This window comes from Mastacembelus armatus, chromosome 21, assembly GCF_900324485.2.
Source record: "Mastacembelus armatus chromosome 21, fMasArm1.2, whole genome shotgun sequence".
NCBI lineage: Eukaryota > Metazoa > Chordata > Actinopteri > Synbranchiformes > Mastacembelidae > Mastacembelus > Mastacembelus armatus.
The window spans coordinates 12,330,664-12,352,284 of NC_046653.1; the positions used below are offsets into that span (position 1 = coordinate 12,330,664).

The window sequence follows — 21,621 nt, forward strand, 5'->3', positions numbered from 1 at the left end:
AAACGCTTACTCAATGCAGGAACAGAGCCTCAACTGACTCTTGCTAGTGATCAGACAGCTAATGGTGTGAAGACATAGTCAAGGGCTCTAGTACAAGCAGCTGAAGGCTAATTGGTCAGTTTTCCTTGCAAAAATCACAAGGTCATATAAGAATCCTGTTCATTTATAATCAGCTTATCTATGAGCATATCCGGAGTGCAGAGAATAGTGAGAGCTGTACACACACATGCCCAGCTAGTTATCTATCCCTTCCAGCTGTAAGCATACTAACCTGAGTTACATCACAGCTCAGACAGACACCTGGGTGCTTTACATAACACACACACACACACACACACATGCACAATAAATAAATACAAAAAAAAAGAAGAATCGTGCACACAGCTCCATGCATACAAAGTAGATGTCTGTATGCAGGCCTGCGGTGTGCTAGATAAAATTAGGAATACAGCCACAGTCCACTGAGACTCTGCACTGTGGCTGTGCATCTGCTGAGTGAATCAGCACACAGACAGTGCAGTACCTGGCTAGTGATTCTGTTTGTCTCATCTGTCTCTACATGATCGTTCTGGATAAGGAAAGAGATTTGTCTAAAAGAGTCCTGTCACTGAGACCACTTAGGCCAGAGCAACCCCACATCCAGGAGAGATAACAAGCTGTCAGGTTTTCTAAATGGAGAACGCCGATGTAGACTATGAACAAGAAGGTGTGTGATGAAGGATGATTTAATGATGACAGGAGCACAATTAAGTCTGAAAAAACTGAAAATATGGAAAACCTGGTCAACTAATTAGCTTTTTCAGAGGAACACAGGAGTCATGTTAAAGGAGTCTATAGTGGATTATATTTAAGGCAGAGACACAGAAGTAAGTGGAATGTAAATAGTAGCATGTAAGAACTAATAACCAGAACACACAAGACTGTGGTAAATCTGATCAGTTCAACAGGGGTCAGGAAATTGCAGGTGAGAGCCACGTAAATATGTACAGTCTCTTTCTGAGGCATCGTTTAGGCAAACAGCTTTTTGAAGGTGAGGACCACAGGGCAGGCTACTGTGCAGATCATGAGTTAGTAACTTCATACACAGGTAGAAAACAGAGGACAATAACACCTGATCAGATTTCTGTACAGGTGATCTCCATTCACATAAATAATCAAGCAAACAATGTGAAGTAGATAAGTCACAAAAGAAGACATCAACAGGAAACCTACAACTACAGTAAAGAGGCTATGCTAAAGTTAATCTGGCTGCTAGTGGCACTGAGCCCCTGTTGAATGAACACTGGCTTGATAAGATAATGGGAGACAGGTGAGGGGAAATCAGGCCAAGGTAAATAACATGATCCTTTACTTAAGTAAAGGTAGACATACCACAGCCTAACAATACTTTGTTACAAGTAAAAGTATTTATTCAAACTTTCTATTCAAAAGCAAACGTAGTCAATAGCACATATCACATTAATATGTTTTCTATTACTGGATCATATGTATTGGTGCATTATTGCACTTATCACTATAATGTTGCAGATGGTAAAGTTTTTTTCTGCTTTTCAGAATGTAAGATGTATGTATGTAATGTCATTTTCACAGGCATAGGTTTAAAGGCATAGCCATGTTTACAAGCAAGGCATTGGATAGAATATATAAAACTAATGCAATAAAAATTGAAATTCACAGAATGAGGTGTTTGCAATACATTCATATAAAGGCAGATTACAGTAGATTATGCTGATTAAGGCTGGAAATTATTATTTATTCATTTATCCTTTTATTGCAAACTGCTTTCAAAAGATGGAATAAAGAATGAGACAAGACTGAACTATTTAAAACTCATAGCAAGGATGATATAACAGCCCTGCCTGGAGTGACAGTGAAAAAGAAAAGACAAAGAAGAAAAGGGAAAATAAAGCTTTTTCAGGAACCTTGAAGTCACAAATAAGGTTGAGGCAGCTAAATGTAGCAGAATATAGTAATAATAATAATAATAATAATAATAGTTATCTGCATTCATTTATTGCACTAAATACTTCAGCTTTCTTATGTAGCAAACATACTGAATAAATAAATAATAAATAATAAATTGGGGCTCAGTTGGAATACAGAGATGCCCTGCATTCTTCAACAAACACAAACAACCAGACAAATTTACAGCACAGTGTGACACAGGAGGTCACACTGCAATACCAATTAGGCTGGTTTCTAGTGTGTTCTGGGGGACTCATGGCGTAAAGGATAAAAACTTGTAAGGAATTTAAAAGTAAACAGAAGTGACATTAGTTTTCTGCCGGCAAAGTAAGAACCGTAGAGGCTGCGGAGCGTGAGATGATCAGAGATAATCTTCACAGTATCAGACAGTTCACACCCTGGTAATGGGCCTATTACATGTGTGTGTGTGTCTACAGTATGTGTGTTTAGTGAGAGAGTTTTTTGTGGTGAGGAAAGTCAATGCTAAAAAGCCAAACTTCCTTCCTGTCTGAGTGATATCACAGGCCAACGATAACACAGTCACACACGCACTCACACTCTGTTTTCATCTGTCTGTCGTTCTCTCTGCAGTGCACACAAATCAGACAGGGATGGTGCACACCCACACACACACAACCCTGTCTAGCAGCAGGACAACCTGGGAATTGCACACATGCTCTCCTCCATCCCTTCTTGGGAAAAGAAAGAATAACAACAGGCAGTAGGAAAGTACTTTTCTTTATATCTTAGCTGATATTATGTGTCAGTTTGTCTATATATGTTTCTTCCTCCTGGTTTAGTAATTCTTTATTTCTTAGACATTCCTGCAATCCTCTAATAGTTCTGCCAGAAGCTATGATTGCTTCACAAAACATGTACCTTCTAAGATACATTCAAAGATTGGTCCTTAAAGTACACTAGAGGCCCAACATGTGTGGTATAATATGCCTGTACTGAAAAGCAAGTAAGCTGCATTTTAAGGAAACAGCTCTTGTAGAATAAATAACCAACGCCCCTGTGATTGCATTGTTATCATGTTCTAAAATAAACGAGAACAACACACTAGGGTTTTCAAAAAAAATTTCAAAAAAAAAAGTTCCCCCCTCAGCTCTCTCCTGAAGGCGTTCTATCTTGTTGTTAATTTATCAGGAACAATGCTGACCTCAGCTGGACCACTTGTGTTATTACTGTTGTTTACACAACTTTATGAAAAGCATCAAAAAATGAAATATGTGGAAATTCAGTCAAAGAGCTGAGAGAAAGTCTGAGAGAGAGCTTCCAGTTAGAGAGTGACAGACAGTGAGACAGACACATGGAGAAGATGTATAAATAGATAGGTGGACTGATGCATAGTGGCAACAGAGAGGTGAGGGATAGACAGATGGTCAGCAGACAAAAAGTAAGTGAGACAGAAAAGCAAGAGACACACTAAAGCTTCCCACGCTTAATTAATTAGAGAGCGAAAACACTGCAGGGCTTTCGGCTGCTTGAAAGACAGTTAGGCATGTAACAGCCCCAGAACAACACACCCACACTCAAAAACCCAGCCACGTGCAAAAACAAGCATGTACATACACGACAACAGAACCTCGCACCACCTCTTTTCACAGCTCTTTAGATGAGGGCAAGAGTGAAGAAAATAGGGATGAAAAGAGTGGGGAGGGAAGTAAATGAGTTGGGCTAGAAGAGGTGGGGGGGGGGGGGGGGGGAGGGAGGAGAGGAGGGATGGGGAGAAAGAAATAGATAGAAAAATTGGGAGGCAGAGAGGAGAGGAGAAGAGGAGGCATGAAGCAGAGATTGAGTGAAGATCAGACAAGAGGAGATGAGACCAGATGAGGGAGAGATAGATTGTAGCCGAGGAGGTGAGAAATGGAGTGTGAGATGAAAAAAAGAGAAGGATGCAGAGGGAGAGAAAGTAGAGGAGGAGAGCCAAAATAGGAGTAGTGAAGTGCAGTAGTGAGGAGAGAGAAGTGGAAAGGAGAGAGGCACAGGCGGATGAGAAAAGAGGAGAAGAGAGACTGCAGACGTGGTGACCTCATGCTCGGCCGCAGTGACGCTTTGAAGATCATCTCAAGGTTGTTAGATAAGAGGGAACCCATCCATACAGAGGAGGTGGGGTGGGGGGGTAATGAAGGAATGGGGGTTGTGATAGAGAGAAGACCAACAGGAGGGTAGAAGAAGGATGGGAAAGAAAGACAAGTTAAAGCGGAGGAGGAGAGGCAGGAGAAAGGAGCCGTGAAGAGATAAGAGGAGGATAGTGTAATAGTGTGAGAGAGAGTGATGAAGGCTACAGAGAAAATGATTCAGTGACTCAGTGACTTCAGTGTGGAATGCAGTAGTGTGCGTGTGTGTGTGTGTGTGTGTGTGTGTTTGTGATTGTGCATGTTTGGAGATGCATGTATTAAGTGGGTATGAACCAGGCATGCATGAATTTGTGCACAGTGTTTCTACATCACTATCAGCAGACCTGCAAAGATGCGTGAATGTGCATGCATGCAGGTGTGTACATATCTGTATTTGTGTGTGTGTGTGTGTGTGTGTGTGTTTGTTTGTTTGTGTGTGTGGGTGTGTGCATTTTGGCAGGAGTGATTAAGTACAATGAGGCTGCCAACCAATAAACAACCAGGCAGGCTCTGTTCCATTCCTTAATGAGTTCCCCTTATCTGTTACCCTCCTCCCCTCCTTCCATGCATCCTTTATTTACTCTCCTTAATATTATCTCATTCACTCTTCTCACCCTGTCCCATTATCATTCCTCTTGCATTCTCCACTTCTACTCATCTTTTAATATTTCCTTGCTCAACTACTTTTTCAGCTTTATTTTCCTCCCACCGTCCCCTTTCCTCTTCATTCCTTCAATTCCCTCAGAAAGAAAAAAAAAGGAGATGACGTTTTCTCAATCTTTCCAACTGTCAGATACAACACGAGCAGAGATAATTTGTTCAGGTCAGATGCCTGATTTGTCTAAGTATCTTGTGAATGTGATCAAGTTTCAACACCATTTGATTATATTCTATATTGTACTTACACTGTAGAACTGTATGTTTGAATATTTTCAATAATGCACTACAGTGAAATGACCAACACAAGGATTATTATGATACCTTTACATACAGTTACTTCGATTAATTATTTTATACTGACATATATGGTCTCAGATAAAGATTAATGATTTTGGTGATCCCAACATGCATGCATCTTTTAAGAATTCATTTCCCATTTTTTCTAATTATTTTCTAATTTATGTCTGTAGATATACAGTAAACAGTGAAAATGCCCATTATTATTATTATAATCTACAACAGATCAAGCTGACATCTTCAAATGTTTTGTTTTGTTTGGCCAAAAGACCAAAACCTAAACATATCAAGCTTACTATTGCATGTTACAGGCAACTAACACTCAAAGGGCAGAAGGTAGGCTACCTCCCTGCAGCAGTCAGCCACATATTAACTTCACATAGTATCCAGATGCTTCAGATTCAGTTTTTAAATACAAGTCAGGTATTTGTGAAAATCTTCCAGCTCCAACCATCTGTACATATTTACATATATAATTTCTGGCCCAAATGTGTTAAAATATGAAGTTCCACACATTCAAGAAAAGGCTAGGGTCCAAAATACAACCTACTAGTTTGGATTCATTTTAACTGGCTTTTTTTTTCAGGGACTTTGCGCCCATGTTGATGTTAAACAAAAACACCTGGTCATGACTTGAACTCATGTTTTCTAATGTGTAGCCTTCCATGAATCAAATTAACTGCAGTTATATCTAGTTAATGGGATTAGAGCGAGGACTCAATGTATGAGACATCAATCTGGTCTGGACATCAGCCATGGATTTGGTTCTTTCTCATCTCACAGGGTCTCCTTGGCCAGCTGGCAGGGGTGGCTGGTCTATGATGATTTACTGAAATGCCTCCCTGTTTTGCTGCAGCAGTGATTCAGTAATTGTACAACATATGCAGTATAGAGCGCAGCTAAAAGAAATACACTTTTTGCAAAGAACTGGACAAGGAAACAGATATCGCTATAACGTGGGGCTACAGACACCAGCCAGTCAGTCTAGCTTAGCACAAAGACGGGAAGCAGAGGGAACCAAACAGCATTGCACTGTCCAAAAGTAACCTACCACACACCAGCACCTCTACAGCCAGTGAAGCACAGAGCTGACAGTCGGCCATCAGCCAACGTGTGCGTCTGTGGCCCTAGTTTTTGCGGTATGTCCCCCACCTTCGGCACTAGTCGGACACCTGTCGGCAGCTTTTCAGCCAAATCAGCACCGTTGAACCGGTGGCAGAGGCTGCACTGATTGGCTGTTCAGCTCAAATCAGACACATAGCAGTGTAGCATTCATGATTTCATCCATTTAGTGCAGCTTCTCCTTATTTTGTCTGCCTCCACCACTTTATTTCTTCATGTACGACCTAAAGACCAAGGGCTGACAATGTCAGTGCCATTTGTAAGTTTTCATCAAATATTTTCTCAATTAGAAATAGCTTTAAATCATCCGTGCTGAGCAAGAGTCTCTATATTAAATTATGCTAATCATCTGCCAGCTCAATCTTCTCATCTATTTCTCAGCTAGGAATCACACAAATGATTCCTTCAGCATATCAAACTATTTCTTAAATTCTGTCCCAGAGAAGCACAAACGCAACAAACAAAACTAGGATCAAAGGAACAAAACAAAACAGAGGGTGCAATTAATTTCTCCTCTATCATCTATGCACAAATGCACAGTGCTATAAATATTCTGGGTTTAGGCATACAAGACATTTAAAATGCTCATAAATTGTAAAATACTGATATTTTTATTTTTCAAAAATGCAGCAGAAATGTTTTATGCTTGACACAATCCAGCCATCTGCTGAGTCAACAAACCCATATGAAAAAAATATTCAGTCGATCAAACATCCCTTCAATGTTATTTTTATATCATTTAGTAAAAGTTCTTTACTTGCCATCCACAGTTTTTTCAGCTTTCATTTTTCATGTATTCTGCTGACAGTTAACTAAAATCTTTCATGAAGAAGTTACTTAGGATGAGAGGAGGTTAAATAGGCCTCACTGAGACAAAGCTGCATGTGGTCGCACAGATGAGGCTGGGCGGGGGAGGGGAGGGCGCAGGTTAGGGTAAGGAAAGGCAAAATAAAAAGAGGATAAAAAAGAAAAGTTACAATATCGGAGTTAAGGCCTTTGGTTAAGTTACTGGTTAGAATCGAGGTATGGGAGTTTGGGCTTGTTTATTTGGCACATAGGCAAGATTTTTAGCTCAACAGTAGCAGCCAGATAGACAGTGTTTGATCATTTGTCATTTTGGTGGATCTCATGAGAATACTCAATCTAAACTACAAGACTTTTCAGTAATTGTTTGGAGCTGATTTTATGACGGCTGGGTATCTTATTTTAGTCACAATAACCACCATAGCCCTCATAGCACTTACTATTCAGATGTCAGCAAGAAACCTTTCTGAGATCAATTCTATCAATGTTTTCCACAAGATGTTTGAGGTTTCATAACCTAAAATCACCAATTTGTATTGCTCCAATAACTATTGCTCCATTAAAGGCTATTAAGGCTAAAAAAGCAGCATGTTCGGAGGCGTTTTTTCCTTCACTTGGAAGTCTCTCAAAGTGTCCCTCCTCAGTTCCATGCAGGCTCCAACTCATTCATCGATTCTGGCTCAAAACAAGTGGAAATAACGCAGTGCCAGGGAGTAAACCAAACTCCAACCTTTAATATGTGGGTGACTATGGACGATGAGGGAAAGATATTAAACGACAATTTCATTATGTCATTTAGAGAAAAAGACATTAGAAATGAAATTCAACTTGGCTAAATTATTTTGATTGATGCCTTTGATAGAGACATGGTTTCAGTCAGCATTAGGTAGTTCAAGCAGGGATTATTCTAGAAATACTATGGCCCCTAGAAGTCAGGCAAATATAAGAATTCATTCAGTGACTTGGGACCCCCTGAATCATCACCACCTGTCTGTCTGTCAAAACATCTATTAATCTTGGGTATATTAGGAGATAAAAAAATAAGGCCTTTGGGAACAAGAGGGACGGGAGAACAGGATGGGGTAAGGTACAGAGGGTTAAGGGTTATGGTTTTTGGCCGGTGCTCAAACATCAAACCAATACTGCATTATCTACACAGTACTTCTCATCCAATGATCAAACGAAAGACAGCATGGTGTGCAGATGTCCTATACCAATAAACAAGTATCTAGATGTTTACATAGTTAAGAATTACTGAAATGACTGTGCATAGCAAATATAGCCTTTAAATTATGGTACTGTGTACATACTACAGTAGGTGTGATAGAAAGACAACCAGCCTTGCTTCAGGACATCTATACAATAATATAGTTATATCTGAAATGAAAGCAATAATGTGGTTAAATAAGTCATGTTTTAATGCAAGAGCAGGTAAATGCTATAAATCATAATATATCATCTGGATCTTTCCATTCTATTTACAAGAGTTTAACACATAGCTGGTTAGAGTGCTTCTTCAGTAGGTCTGGCAACACTTCAGAGGCCCTTTCTTTTTCTGAAGCTAATTTCTGTCTGTTGGCACACTCTCCATTCCCATGTTTTCCATATCACTCTATCTCACTTCGCCTTTTTCGCTCTCATAGCCGTTAAATCCCTCTCAATGAAATCTTAATCTCTTTCCCATCATTTTACTAACTTTTCCTTCAGCTAATGTTGTTTTTTAATCCCCCTTCTTCTTTCCTGTCTGTTTTAACATCCATCTCTAGCTGAAATTTGTTTTCTTTTTTCTCCTCAGCTTACTCTGATCCTTGGCAGATAGGGCCTTTGATCTTTTAATGGAAAAAAAATGCTACATTCACATTTCACAGGTTGTTCAAGTTGACATCAGCAGTCTGTGTGTGGTACTTCTTAGCTCAGTTCCGCATCTGCATTTGCTCGGCTCACTCTCGCCACTGCTTCTCTGTGCAGCACGTAGAAAACGTAGACTGATCCATAACTGGCCCTTATGCCATCGTGCTCCTCTTCCTCCTCAGGTGTAGAAAAAGCTAAAGATTTAATATCCAAAGCAGGTTTTGAGACATTTGATGGATGTCTTTGCTCATTTTGTTCCAGGTTATGAGCGAATGATGCATAGAACTGCATCTCCTGGGAACCAGTTTGTCTTCAGTTCATGCAACACACAGCTGTCTGTCTTTTCATCCTGTTACTGAAAATGTCTTTCTGTCACCCCATCTGTAACAATCCTGCAGGGCAATTAGTAGAGGTATTTAAGTCTTTTGTTTTATGTGTGCATGTGTTGGTGTGTGTGTTAGTGAGTGCGTGCGTTGTAATTATGTCCCTGTACGTGTGAGTATCTTGCTGCGGTTATACACGCGTGGTGGAGTGTGTGTGCGTGGAGATGTGTGTGTGCGGCAAGTGTGTATTACTATATGGGCTATGGTGTGTGTATCCCTGGTGAGGATGGCCCATCCTCATCCCCACCACTGATCCAGGTGTCATAGGGGTCATTGGCGTCGCCGGGGTAACAGGGTGTGACCCAGGGGTCACGGGAAGTGATCCTGGGGTCAGAGAGGTCATGAGGGGGACGTCATCAGGGGAGCGGCGCAAGGTGAGGGTGTAATCAGGCGGGCAGGTGAGACGCACGGTGTCCAGTGTGCTGTAGATGTCCTGGGTGTCCAAGCCGTCCAGAGCGTCCAGCGTATCCAGAGTGTGGTGGTGGTGAGTGTTGTTCCGCTCATCTGCGGAGGCTGCATCACACTCCAGCTGCTTCACCTAAAAAATTGAATGGTTGCAAAAGTCATGAGATAATGACAAGCAGATGAAAGCAACAAGGGCAGATAGAGGCAGAACCATATATAATTCAATTTAGAGCTTTTCTTGTGTAATCGATTTATCCTTTTATACTAAAACACTTTCAAAACACAGAAAACTGCCCTTCAAAATGTCCAGCCCAAGGTGACATTTTCAGATTTTCATCCAACCAATTAGACAGTTTTCAAAGATATTTGATTTATGTTGTTATAAAATAGAAAAATCCAAACAGAAGTTAGAGTGTGACAATGTTTTCTTGTATTTATATTTGACAAATGACATAAATCCAAAAAATAGTTGCCAATTACATTTCTCTTGATTGACTAGTTGATCTATCAACTAATTAAATCCCCCATACCTGGGCAATATGACTGGTATTAGTATCATAATATTAATGAAAATGTTTTTTTCATTAATATTGACATATGTCATTCTAGCACAAAACACCACATCAAAGGGAATATAATTTATAATAAACACAATCATAAAAGCAGCTGCAATGTTGAACCACACTAATGCAGTTCAATTTGCAATTAACAGTATTTCTCAGTTATAAAAGAGCTCTGACATTTGGCATTCACTGTGTGGGATTTCAAAGAGAGCTCAAGAGAGGCCAAATAGTCTGAGGATGAATTGGAGGCAATTGGAAGCAATTCAGGCAATTGGACACAGCTCACACATGCACATGCATCAAAAGACGCGCACAGATACAAACATAAACACACACATTCTCCCAGTAAAAATGTCTACTGATGACAGGCTGTGTTTTGCAAGGGTGGTCTATGGCAGCTGCTCCACTGGTGAGAAAGGAGTTCATTCAGATCACATATTCAGTCACACACAACAGCCTCTGGCAGAATGTTACTTAAACATTAAGCATAACTGTTGTCAAGATAACTCAAAATGATGTGGCTGCAGCAGCACATAGACACCTCCGTGCACTACTCTGACTTCAGCTATAGTAAAAAAAGAAAAAAACACATTTCCCAACCATATGCAGAGTACATAACATAATGGACTTACCTGCAATGACATCAGTCCTTCCCCCTGTAGGTGGGCGGCGACATCCGCAGGTGTGATGTCTCGCCTCTGGGGAGGAAGAGGACGTGGCCTACGGTGCTCCAGACGCCTCTTGTCTTTTTTATAAAGCAGAGCTGCGAAGGCAAGGATGTTAAGAAACAACAGTGATGCTCCCACAGCAATCGTCACAGAGAGTTCAGTGGAGTAGTCCTCATTAGGGACACGGACCCCGTTTTCTGCTCCACCTTGGCCTAAAGCAGACTCTGGAGGCTGTGGAGTTCCTCCTTGTGAACCCGGGTGGCGTGTACTGCTGGGAGGCCAACCTTTGGATAGACGTTTAGTGTAAGAATAAGGGGTGTCATCCTGTGGAGATGGACTATGCGTGAAGGAGGGCACAGACTGAAGGAGTTCGTTGACATGGTGCAGGTGAGGGACAAGTTGGAGCCAAAAGGAGATTTTGGTGGCCCGGTAGTGGTCTCTGACACGGGGCTTGAGGCCGATATGAAGATACAGCTGCTCTTTAGGGGTATACTTCGACCATGCCACTTCTTCAAAGCGATTAGGTTTAGTGTGGATAAACTTGGTATCTTGAGGAACCGGCTGGTTTGGATCACTGAAAAGAGTGAAACAAAATTTGTTAATTATTCATGTAGATGGGCTGGTGGTTATGTAAGTTTAGTTTTTTTTTTTTTTTATTTGTTTTTTTATAATTCAGCAGTAACAAATGAGAGAAATTAATAATTTGTGCTAATTCTCTGAGCTGGTTGTTATCAGCCAAATAACCATACACAAAAAGACACAGAGGAAAAAAATATGTAATAAACAATATTATCTCAGCAAATACCTGTCAACCCTGAGCATCTTGACAGATGAAAACACTGTGTGGAAATCAAAATCAAATCACCAAAAATAATAATGCAATATGACAAGTAAGTGGCGACATAGCTGCTAATAACTACAATGCTGCATGATCAACAAAGGATTAAATAAACCACAAAAAATTCATTGGAAGTACAAATACCAATATTTCATGCTTTTCAGTTTTTCACATCAGAGACTCCTAATAGAGCTACTGAGGACTTTTTCTCAGCTGGCTACTCTCACGCTGGCCAGCAGTTTCACAAGACCTGGCACGAATCTTTCTAATCGATATCCAAGTAACATAAGACAAACCAGTGACAAAAAATATTTGTACAAAGCAAAACAAGTGGCATCAATTTTAGCCCACTTCACATGTCCATCCATCCATCCGTTATCTATACTGCTTCTCCTGTAGAGGTCCACAGAGAGGATGGGGGTTGGAGCCAGTCCCGGCTGATGCTAGGCAAGAGGCAGGGTACACCCCACTATCAAACATAAAACTGTCAGATATCTACATTAGAGATGAATGTGTGTCTGTGTACAGTTAAAATATGATGAAAGTCATTTCTTTGACACACACGCACAGACAGACATTTATTTGTTGAATTACCGAATTATTCGTGGCAGCTGCTAAAATGTTGTAAATGAAAGAGCAGCACATCTTCACAGCCTTGCCAGTTACATACTATGTGCTCACTTGTCAATCAACACCTTCTGAATTGTGAAAAAAAAAAAAAAAAAGCTAGCGTGAAGACCAGGCAGCATACACAAACACACACAAACTGAGGATTTATACGCCCACACAGAGCCTTAGAAAATCTACATCAGTGAGCATCACATCCACCCCGTTAAACTGAGCTGTCGCAGAGTTCCATCACCATCTGAGGCGCTCTGAGCCGAGAGAAATCTTCCATCAGAGAAAGTTCTCCATTGATAATTGAAGTGCAGACTGAAATCTTCATATCCCACCTTGGTGATTTTGCTCTGCGGCTCGCTGCGGTGGCAATGACAAAACAGACCATGTGCCAGAAACTACTAACTTGATGCGACGTGATTGCCTTAATGCACCAGTTGTTTCACACCACAGCCAAAATACTCTCAGTTGGCAGTTTATTGGGTACACCTAAACCTAACCCATTCTAAAACTAATGCAGTCTAACTAATGCCATTTAATAAATCCTCCAATCATGAAGGAGAGCAGTCAATTTATCTGTGTGATCATTTTGTGTCATTTGTGATGCTGTTGACCTTCATGGATGTGCTTCTCTTATTTCTGTTTATTATGTATTTTCATAAATAATAAATGAGGGGGGGACCTTTGTATAAGAGGCCATTGGTTTTAGCTTGATGTACCTAATAAACTGCCAGCTTAGTGTATGTGAGAGCACTGCCCTGATTCTGTGTGTTGAAAGATAGCAAAGCTCTGTGGTGATTTAGATCAAGGTCTAGACTGCAGATGTGAAGAGGTCTCAATGGACTGAGCCTCGATTGGATTAATTACTGGCAATTACTCACTTCAGGCACTGCACAAAGCAGACCCATCCTCAACAGTTACTTTTATCTTGTATATCATGTCAGAGCAGAGAAATAAAAGGTTCTCTTATCAGTATGGATTGTCAGTTTTTTTTAACAAGTTTTAATTCTTTCCACAACTGTATTTTTGTTCTCTGGCAGATCGTTTTACTTTCACTCTAATAAAGTGAATCTCTAGAAGTTTCGTTAACTACTGACAAATCATTTTTATCATTTTAATTACAATTTAACGTATCGAATAAGCTCCCTATGTTATTGCACCGGTATTTGACCATGAATGGAGAGAAGAGAAGAGAAGAGAAGAGAAGAGAAGAGAAGAGAAGAGAAGAGAAGAGAAGAGAAGAGAAGAGAAGAGAAGAGAAGAGAAGAGAAGAGAAGAGAAGAGAAGAGAAGAGAAGAGATTTAGCGAGTAGCAGCCACCCGTTCATTCTTCTTTTAGGACATTACTTTGGCTTTCCTCAAGGACGTTCTTAGGAGCAGGGTTTCTATAACTTTCTTTGCCAAGGTCCAAAGAATAAAAGGCCTTGTCAAGATGTTGACATGGCAGAGAACCTGTAGGCACTCTATGCCAAAATTACTCCGCAGTGCTGCTTTCATTAGTGTATCTAAAGTTTTGTCTTCTTGTCAGACATCAAAGAGCTTCCAAAAATGAAGACATTATAATCACATATTCTTTGCCTGTGAGCTCATTATTTTTGTTGCGATAAAATATGACTGTTTTGCGTTGAAATTCAGCTTCTCTCAGTTGAAACCTAATATTTCTCAAAAACAGTTTTTCTGTGCTATTAAAATGTTTTGGTAGAAAAACCTGACAGAAAGATGGATTTCAGCTCCTGTGTCTGCTGCACACGTCTCCTAATTGGCAGCAACCTATTTTTCCCAAACTGTATTGTAACTAAGGCAAAAGAGATACATATGAGCATAATTGCAGGAAATACATTTGATGCTACAGTAATCAAAACCTTCTGTCCTCTCCCTGTTCTGCATCTTCGATTGTCCTCTCTCTGTGTAAACTCTGCCTGACATAGCCGTCCAACAAACATGAAGAAAAGGTATGAACTACTGAGAACTGTTTTTCCTGATGACACCAGAGAGTTCAATCTTGGCTGGCTCATTTCTCGCTGGGAGGAAATTTGTTCCTGTAAAATCAAGTGTGAGCTGTCCACAGTTAGAGCAACACTTTCTGCTGCCAAACACTTGTCTCTGCAGAGAGTCAAAGAAAAACGACTGATTTCCCATTGACAGCTGTGAATTTTTCTTTTACATTTTAAAATGTGATTAACAAGCCTGGCTTTCGCTCACCATTGTGAGATTATTTTTTTACATGTGGGTGGGGATTAGATATTAATAGCAGAAAATTAGAAACACATCTCTGTGTCTAAGAAGGCAAAAATAAGGAGAATTGAATCATGCTGAAGCTGCGATTTGTATTTATCTTGTTTTTTGATTATGCTTTAATTGTATAGTCAGGTATAAGGAAAAAAAATGAAATCAATGTCTCACATCAGTGCACATTTTAATAGCTCACCCAGTCTTGGCAAAGTTGGTCCAGTAAGTCATGACCACTGCGCTCAGCATCACGTCGTTCTTGGAGAAGTTACAGTTGAACAAATCAGTGGGTCCCACCATGGGTACACCAAACACATAGGGCACCTACACACATACAAACACACACACACACACACACACACATTAGAAAAACAGCTTACTGTTGGAGTAAAGCGATTACACTGATCCTCCTGACAGTGACCATAACCATAACGGAATCAGGTCAAAATTTAACCTCATCCCAGCAAAGACAGAGACAGAAGCTGCTTCGTGCATAGCTGTGGTGAACTTAAACTCAGGTCATCAGATTCATCTTCAGTCTCAAAAGTCATCTCCAATCATCTGGACTGAAAGTCATTCCAATTACAGATACACACATAATCTTCATAGCAGTAAATATACAGGCACATAAGAACACATTCCATACATTCCATGGGCATTTCGAATATTTTATTCTGCAGAGGATGGTCTGATTCAGCTTATTAAGCAGGTCAATGTCAAGCAGGGGCAATCTAAACCAAGAGGCCCTGATTTATTGTATGAATATTTCAAAAATCTTTGAGCCATTAGTCACCTCTAATTTGCACCTTCGTCCACTTTAAGTTGCACACCCAAACCAATCAACCTTTTGTGAAACTTCATATTTTTACTACTCTACCTGAGGTATAATATCAGGCCTTGCACCACTGCTTACAGACATTTGTTTTACTACATCTAACAGACTAATGTCAATATACAGTAACACTGTGACATCATCTTACCTCATCCCCATGCGCGGAGTCAGCCCAGGGTGGAGTGGCGTCACTCTGGCAGTGGTGGTAAAAGGAGTAGAAGTAAGTGGGAGACCCATACTGAGCATGAAGGTCGGCTGTGGCAATTGCTGGAGCCACCCACTGGTGGTCTGTAAATAGCGCTACCAGAGTCTTTCTTCGGGTTTCAGCATTTTCTCTGTCCGCCCAGTCCGTGTACATGAATCTTTAATAAATATATTCCAAATTAGTCATTAATGTAATTACTCATTCAAGTAAGATTAAGATTTTGTTACTTTATGCCACAACCCTGCTTGTTGCTCTGCCTGTTTCTAATCTTTATTCTTGTCTACAATAATCATCGCCTGACTGTAGCCCAGTATGACGATGTAGGTTATGAATTCTCATCTAACTCTCAGTCAGAAAGTGATTTAGTATATTTCCAAAAATGGTGAACTCCTCCTTAAATACACCAAGATATTTAGAGACATCACTCACCTTATGCTCTCTCTCAGCGTGTCTCGGCCCTCTGGGTATCCATACAAACTATCCACAAAGTCTGATACAGCAAAGTCAAAGTCCTCAGCAGTGACACCATCCTCTGAGTCCACAATGCCCTCCACAAACTTCACGCCCTCACCCTGATTAACCCCCAGCATCACGTCATAGTTCAGAAACTCTCCCTGCTCCATCAGAATCTGGGGGTCGTCCGGTATAACATCACCATCAATCACCGGGGCAAAAGCTGTGTGATATTTGGCCGGTGTTATGTTCTGCTCCACAAGTTCCCGGTAACTCCGGCCCTGCAGGCAGGCCACCAGTTGGTTGCTGTCATCGATACCGCAGCCGACCCTCTCACCGAGCTGTCGGGCGTACTTGCTGGGTTGGTAGTTGACAGCCCAACTGGCTAAAGCGCTGCCACTCTGGATGATGGCTCTGTGGAACAGGTCTGAAACACACATGAATATAAAAATAGGTGTCTGAGACAGATATACACACACATATAAATTTATGGATGCACAGGCATCCTCACATGCATACATGAATACATAACTATATGACTGCACAATTTGATGGTTAGGCTACATAATACATTTAGAGTCATACAGAATAGCATTCACACAGCAGGAAACCAATGATATGCATTATTAAAAAAGATAACAGGTCATGGTCAGAGCCCCAGGTTCAAGTAGGTAAGGTCTTATTTTAAATAAGACAGCTCTTAGCTATATGAGTCATAGAGAGGCTGTATTATTCAGACAATTTAAAGGTTTATTCAGGCATTTATACCGGTAAATGAAAGGTATATCGGGCAACTGGGGACCTTGAAAAGTTTCATAAGTCTAAATGTCAAACCTTTCAAACCACCCACCTACCAGCGATCCATTCCGTCATCCCTAACTCTAGATGCATTTTAAAGTGTAAAAACCTTCCTACAGCTTTGCTACATACAGTCAGCTGGATAAAATTAATGAGGAAAGACTTGTTTTTGGCCTTGATTTTCTCTTACCCTCAGAGTAGTGAGACAAGGTGAGGAGGCTGACACAGGAGGCTCCAGCCCCAGATCCAAAAACAGTGACCCTGTTTGGGTCTCCTCCGAAAGCTGCAATGTTCTCCTTCACCCAGCGCAGAGCCTGGATCTGATCCAGCAAGCCATAGTTCCCTTTTGCGGCCTGGTCACCGGTGCTAAGAAACCCTACAGGCAGGCAGAGTGAGTGATATTTTTATTACATATGGCAGAACATATCACATATAAATTTAAAGATGAACCTTGAAATCAAAACTGAAAAGCTTTATAGACAATTGAGCAAACTCTGTAAAAATGTATCAAAAGAATATATTTCTGCTGACTTTTTAAGGAGAGCACACAATCATGATCTGCACAGGCACACTGGATGACACAGGAGGTGACTGGTTAGACATGAGATCATGGCATCCCCACTGTTAAGATCAATTATGCACGAATCTTGTTTATCATTCATTTAAAGAGAAAATTAATGAAGAATTATGTGCCTCCCCTACAATCCCTCGGAAACTGAATCAAATCAGCAAGCTACATCCATATTCATGCAAGTGAATATCAACTTACACACACACAGACATAAACCTACATACACATGCAGTTCCATCTGCAGCTCCCTTTTTCCCTTTACTGCTGACATTATTAAGTAAACACAAAGGATCCTAATGGCTCACTCCACTACTGTATATCACATTCCTGCAGAAGCTCATTTCTCTGAACCTCAAGCACTGGCACTGAACATGTGAGAGCATAATGAGCAAGAACAGCAATTTTGTTAAAGTATGTTTCAATTCTTATACGCATTTTTTCAGAAATTTCTCTCATGCAAAAAAGAAATTATAAGATTATTATATTAATTTAATCATAATAAGAGCTTCAGTTTTCACAGGAACTGTATAATGAGCTTTCATACTGTAAGAGCAGGATCAGTCATTCAGTTTATTCTTCTGTTTTCCACAGAAACATGCTCCAATTAACCAAAAATAATTCTGTGTAATTGTACATTCTTTTGCATAAATGGGCTCACCTCATGCATCCAACTTATGACGACGGAGGATGAAGAAGAGGAAGCCACTGCAACTTGTGATGATGGATGATGATGATGATGGCGATGATGATCGTATAGGAGGTGGTGTACACAGAGGATGGAGATGAAGACAAAATGAAGCATGTAGGATTGGCTTTGTTTGGATCAGTATGGTGATTAAAGCTCTGGCAACGAGCTTTTCCCCAAGGTCAGAATTAAATAGATTTTTGTTTCACCCACCAAGCAGATGGAGATTTATGCCATCTATTAAAATAAATATCTAATGAAAGCCTTGAAAGCTTCTGAAAAATGAAAAAAAGCATGAATCTCATAAAGTTAAATCAATATTTCTTTGTTGCTGGACATTTTAAACTTTTAACATGTATTTAGCTCTACTTGCAGTCCGGTTTGAAAAACACTCTCTGTCTAATTAAAGAATAACACAAAAGTAGAGAAATATCATCTATACAATATTAACATGCTATGTGCAGACACATAATCTATAAAATGTGCTAAAATGAAAAAATAAAATCCATTCATCCATCCATTATCTATACCCGCTTATTCCTTAACCAGGGTCATGGGGAGCTGCTGGAGCCTATTCCAGCTCCCTTTGGGGTGGAAGGCAGGGGTACACCCTGGACAGGTCACCAGTCAGAAAATAAAATGACAACACTAAATAATTTAAAGAGAAAGTAGAGTTCTTAAGAGATCTTAAAATTAAGTACATTTTGATCACCTACATCTAGTCATAATCTTAATCTATATGAAATGTAAATCTAAAATCCAGAAGTACATACCTTTAACAATAAAATATCACTTACTTCATCTCACATCAATAATTATAATCAAGTAGATTAAAGTGACTATGGCCTGTGGGTAAAATTATTTTTAATACAGTTATATAAAAAAAATCTAATCAAATAACTAATTATAAGTTTATGCACACATTTTGTTAACATGCTGACACATTATAGTGATTCTTCATATGAATTATTAAATATAGGGAACCAATTAATTACAGTGAGGGTGTGATTTAACTAAGCCAGCGGAATGATCTGCTTCTCGTGCATCTGACTTAACATCATTAGTATGAAGACATACTGTGCTCACATTCAGTACTCATGCCCTCAGTGTGGTACAGTAAATGATACCTTTATAGTATCTTTTTAACTCTACTATGCCCGTGTCCAGGTTTTTTTTAGTCTTTATAATCAGAGCCACAAAAAGCTTAAATTCCAGGACTCTAACATATTCTATTTATTCAGCCTGTGACTGTTGTACAGCTTTCTAAAATTAGCAAAACCACAGGGAATTTGATTTTCCCCGTTCAGAGAGCAATGAGTCAGAAAGTCATGGAGGTAAAAAGGATCAGATTTGAGTCAATGCTAGTAGTGGGAAAAAAAAAAAACTGGCTTCAGGGAGTTTTTTTTTTCCACTAGGGACACCCATACGGAACATGTTTTCAGTAAAAACAAAAGAAACACATGCCCAGGATAAAAACTCACTAATGGTTTTCCAATTTTATAGCTTGTCAAAGAATTAAACAATCCAGATGGTGAATATAATATAAATTTGTACACAAAAATAAAGTGTTATGTTGAGACATGAAAATAACATCTCATTTTATGTACAGTAATCAAAATGGTAATATCCTCAAAGATTCAGGTAATAACAAAAAATACACCAGAGCCACAAACTATAACATTAATTGTAAGGAACCACAAGAATTAGGTAATTTTTAGTAAGACGAAATTACATTTATAAATCAGGATCAATGCTCTAATAATTCAGAGCACTTTAATAACAAATATATACCATCCAATAGAAAAATCACAACCTGAAGTAAAATGAAATTTTATGTATATTATGTAACAAAATTTTATATTAAAACCTGTATTTGTTTTTAATGTTGAGATTTACATTTTTGTGGGTAGAAGTTCTCATATGTAAACATTACTAGAGTTTGAATATTTGAGCTCTGTTTAGCCATTTTTTTATTGTTTTTGTCCAGATTCAGTGACTGTCTACTGTCATATACTACACTTCCGTCCCAGACAGTACCACTTTCTATAATATTCTATCCAATCCATATATTCCATTGCTTATTAAACTTTTAACTTCCCAAATTAAAACCAAGTGAAATGTGTACATTGCATATCAAATTATTATCCACTCATCGCCCTTTAGTCCAGCTCCCTTCATTAAGTAAATTACTATATAGTAGGCACATAATATCACAGTGATTATATCAAGATACCCGGAGCACCATGGTAGTAATTGTACTGCTACTGTTCTTGCACAAAGGGGGAAGTGTGCAGTTGAAGCATAACTACAACCATTTTAAATATGGCTTGTTTTACTGTGGACTATTTCCTACTTGCCCTCTTTTGGGCTCTCAAATCAAGGCAACAAAAGTCATCCAAAATAGTACACAAACCTATGTATGTCTATAGTGAATTAAGTTCAAAGTCAGAATAAAATAAAAGAATAAAAATGATTTAATTATACAATCCAGAAGTGCACTTTAACAGTAATGGTAAAGCTAATGGTATGAGATTTTGTTCTGAAATATGGATACATCAATATTATCCCTATACACTCATAGCACCAAAAGGTGCATAGGTCTTGAGCAAATTACCCACATGCAAAAGTTATATTATATATAGAAAATATGCTTTTTTACCCAATACTCCTAGACGATAGTTGAGGGTTATGACAATGACATTGCCGTAGCTTGCCAGCACACTGCCATCCATCATGTTACCAGTGCCTTCTGTATACGAACCACCATGGATGTAGACCATCACTGGTCGCTGGCCCCCCTCCTCATGAATGTCTGGGAAAGAGAGAGAAGATAGATAGATAGATAGATAGATAGATAGATAGATAGATAGATAGATAGATAGATAGATAGATAGATAGATAGATAGATAGATAGATAGATAGATAGATAGATAGATAGATAGATAGATAGGGCAGGCTGTGGAGCATTTATATCTGGCACTGTGTGTATGTGTGTTTGTGTATATGTGTAGGGTCACATGCATGTGTATGAACCAATATGTATGCATGAGTGAGTCTGTGTCCTTCCCACTTTCCTCTACAAGTAAAGGCATAAACCCCTTGGCGACTGACGCAGGTGTCTGCATATTAAGTGTTGGTTCAACCAGTGGCATGCACAGGGGGTGGATGGAAAGGTGGGTGGGGGTCCCCAATTTTATTTAACAAAAACCTTTATTTATTTATTTATTTAACAAGGGTATGTCTGTGCCCTGACAGGACACTTTCATGTTTCATTAATTTGTCATAGCCTGCAAGTACCACTCTGATTAGCCATCAGCACTTTGTTTAGGCCATAATGAGCTTAAGCATAAAAACCTAAAATTAAACGTGTATATGTTCACTCACCTTCCTCAGTGGGCACGTAAATATTGAGGTAGAGACAATCCTCACTCTGGTGAGTGAGGTACGTCGCCGCTATATCCAGGTTAGCAGTGAGCCAGGACGGCATCATATCTCCAAGCATGCTCCTCTCATCCAGTGACTGCGGGCACACGGGAGCAAACTGTGTCACAT

At 39.6% G+C, this 21,621-nt stretch overlaps 1 protein-coding gene across 1 annotated transcript in view; it reads right to left on the reverse strand.

Moving 5' to 3' along the window:
- Positions 1-9,084: 9,084 nt before the first annotated feature.
- Positions 9,085-21,621, reverse strand: part of LOC113123412 (neuroligin-4, X-linked-like) — a 12,859-nt gene continuing 322 nt past the window's right edge. Inside the window, exons 1-8 of the mRNA XM_026295449.1 lie at positions 21,454-21,621; positions 20,729-20,881; positions 17,004-17,189; positions 15,992-16,442; positions 15,506-15,719; positions 14,725-14,849; positions 10,806-11,415; positions 9,085-9,743 (exon numbers count right to left, since the gene is read on the reverse strand). The exon at positions 21,454-21,621 is cut by the window's right edge and continues 322 nt beyond it. Of these exons, the coding sequence (XP_026151234.1) occupies positions 9,336-9,743; positions 10,806-11,415; positions 14,725-14,849; positions 15,506-15,719; positions 15,992-16,442; positions 17,004-17,189; positions 20,729-20,881; positions 21,454-21,621 (2,315 nt within the window). The 3' untranslated portion in view covers positions 9,085-9,335. The remainder of the gene's footprint in view (positions 9,744-10,805; positions 11,416-14,724; positions 14,850-15,505; positions 15,720-15,991; positions 16,443-17,003; positions 17,190-20,728; positions 20,882-21,453) is intronic.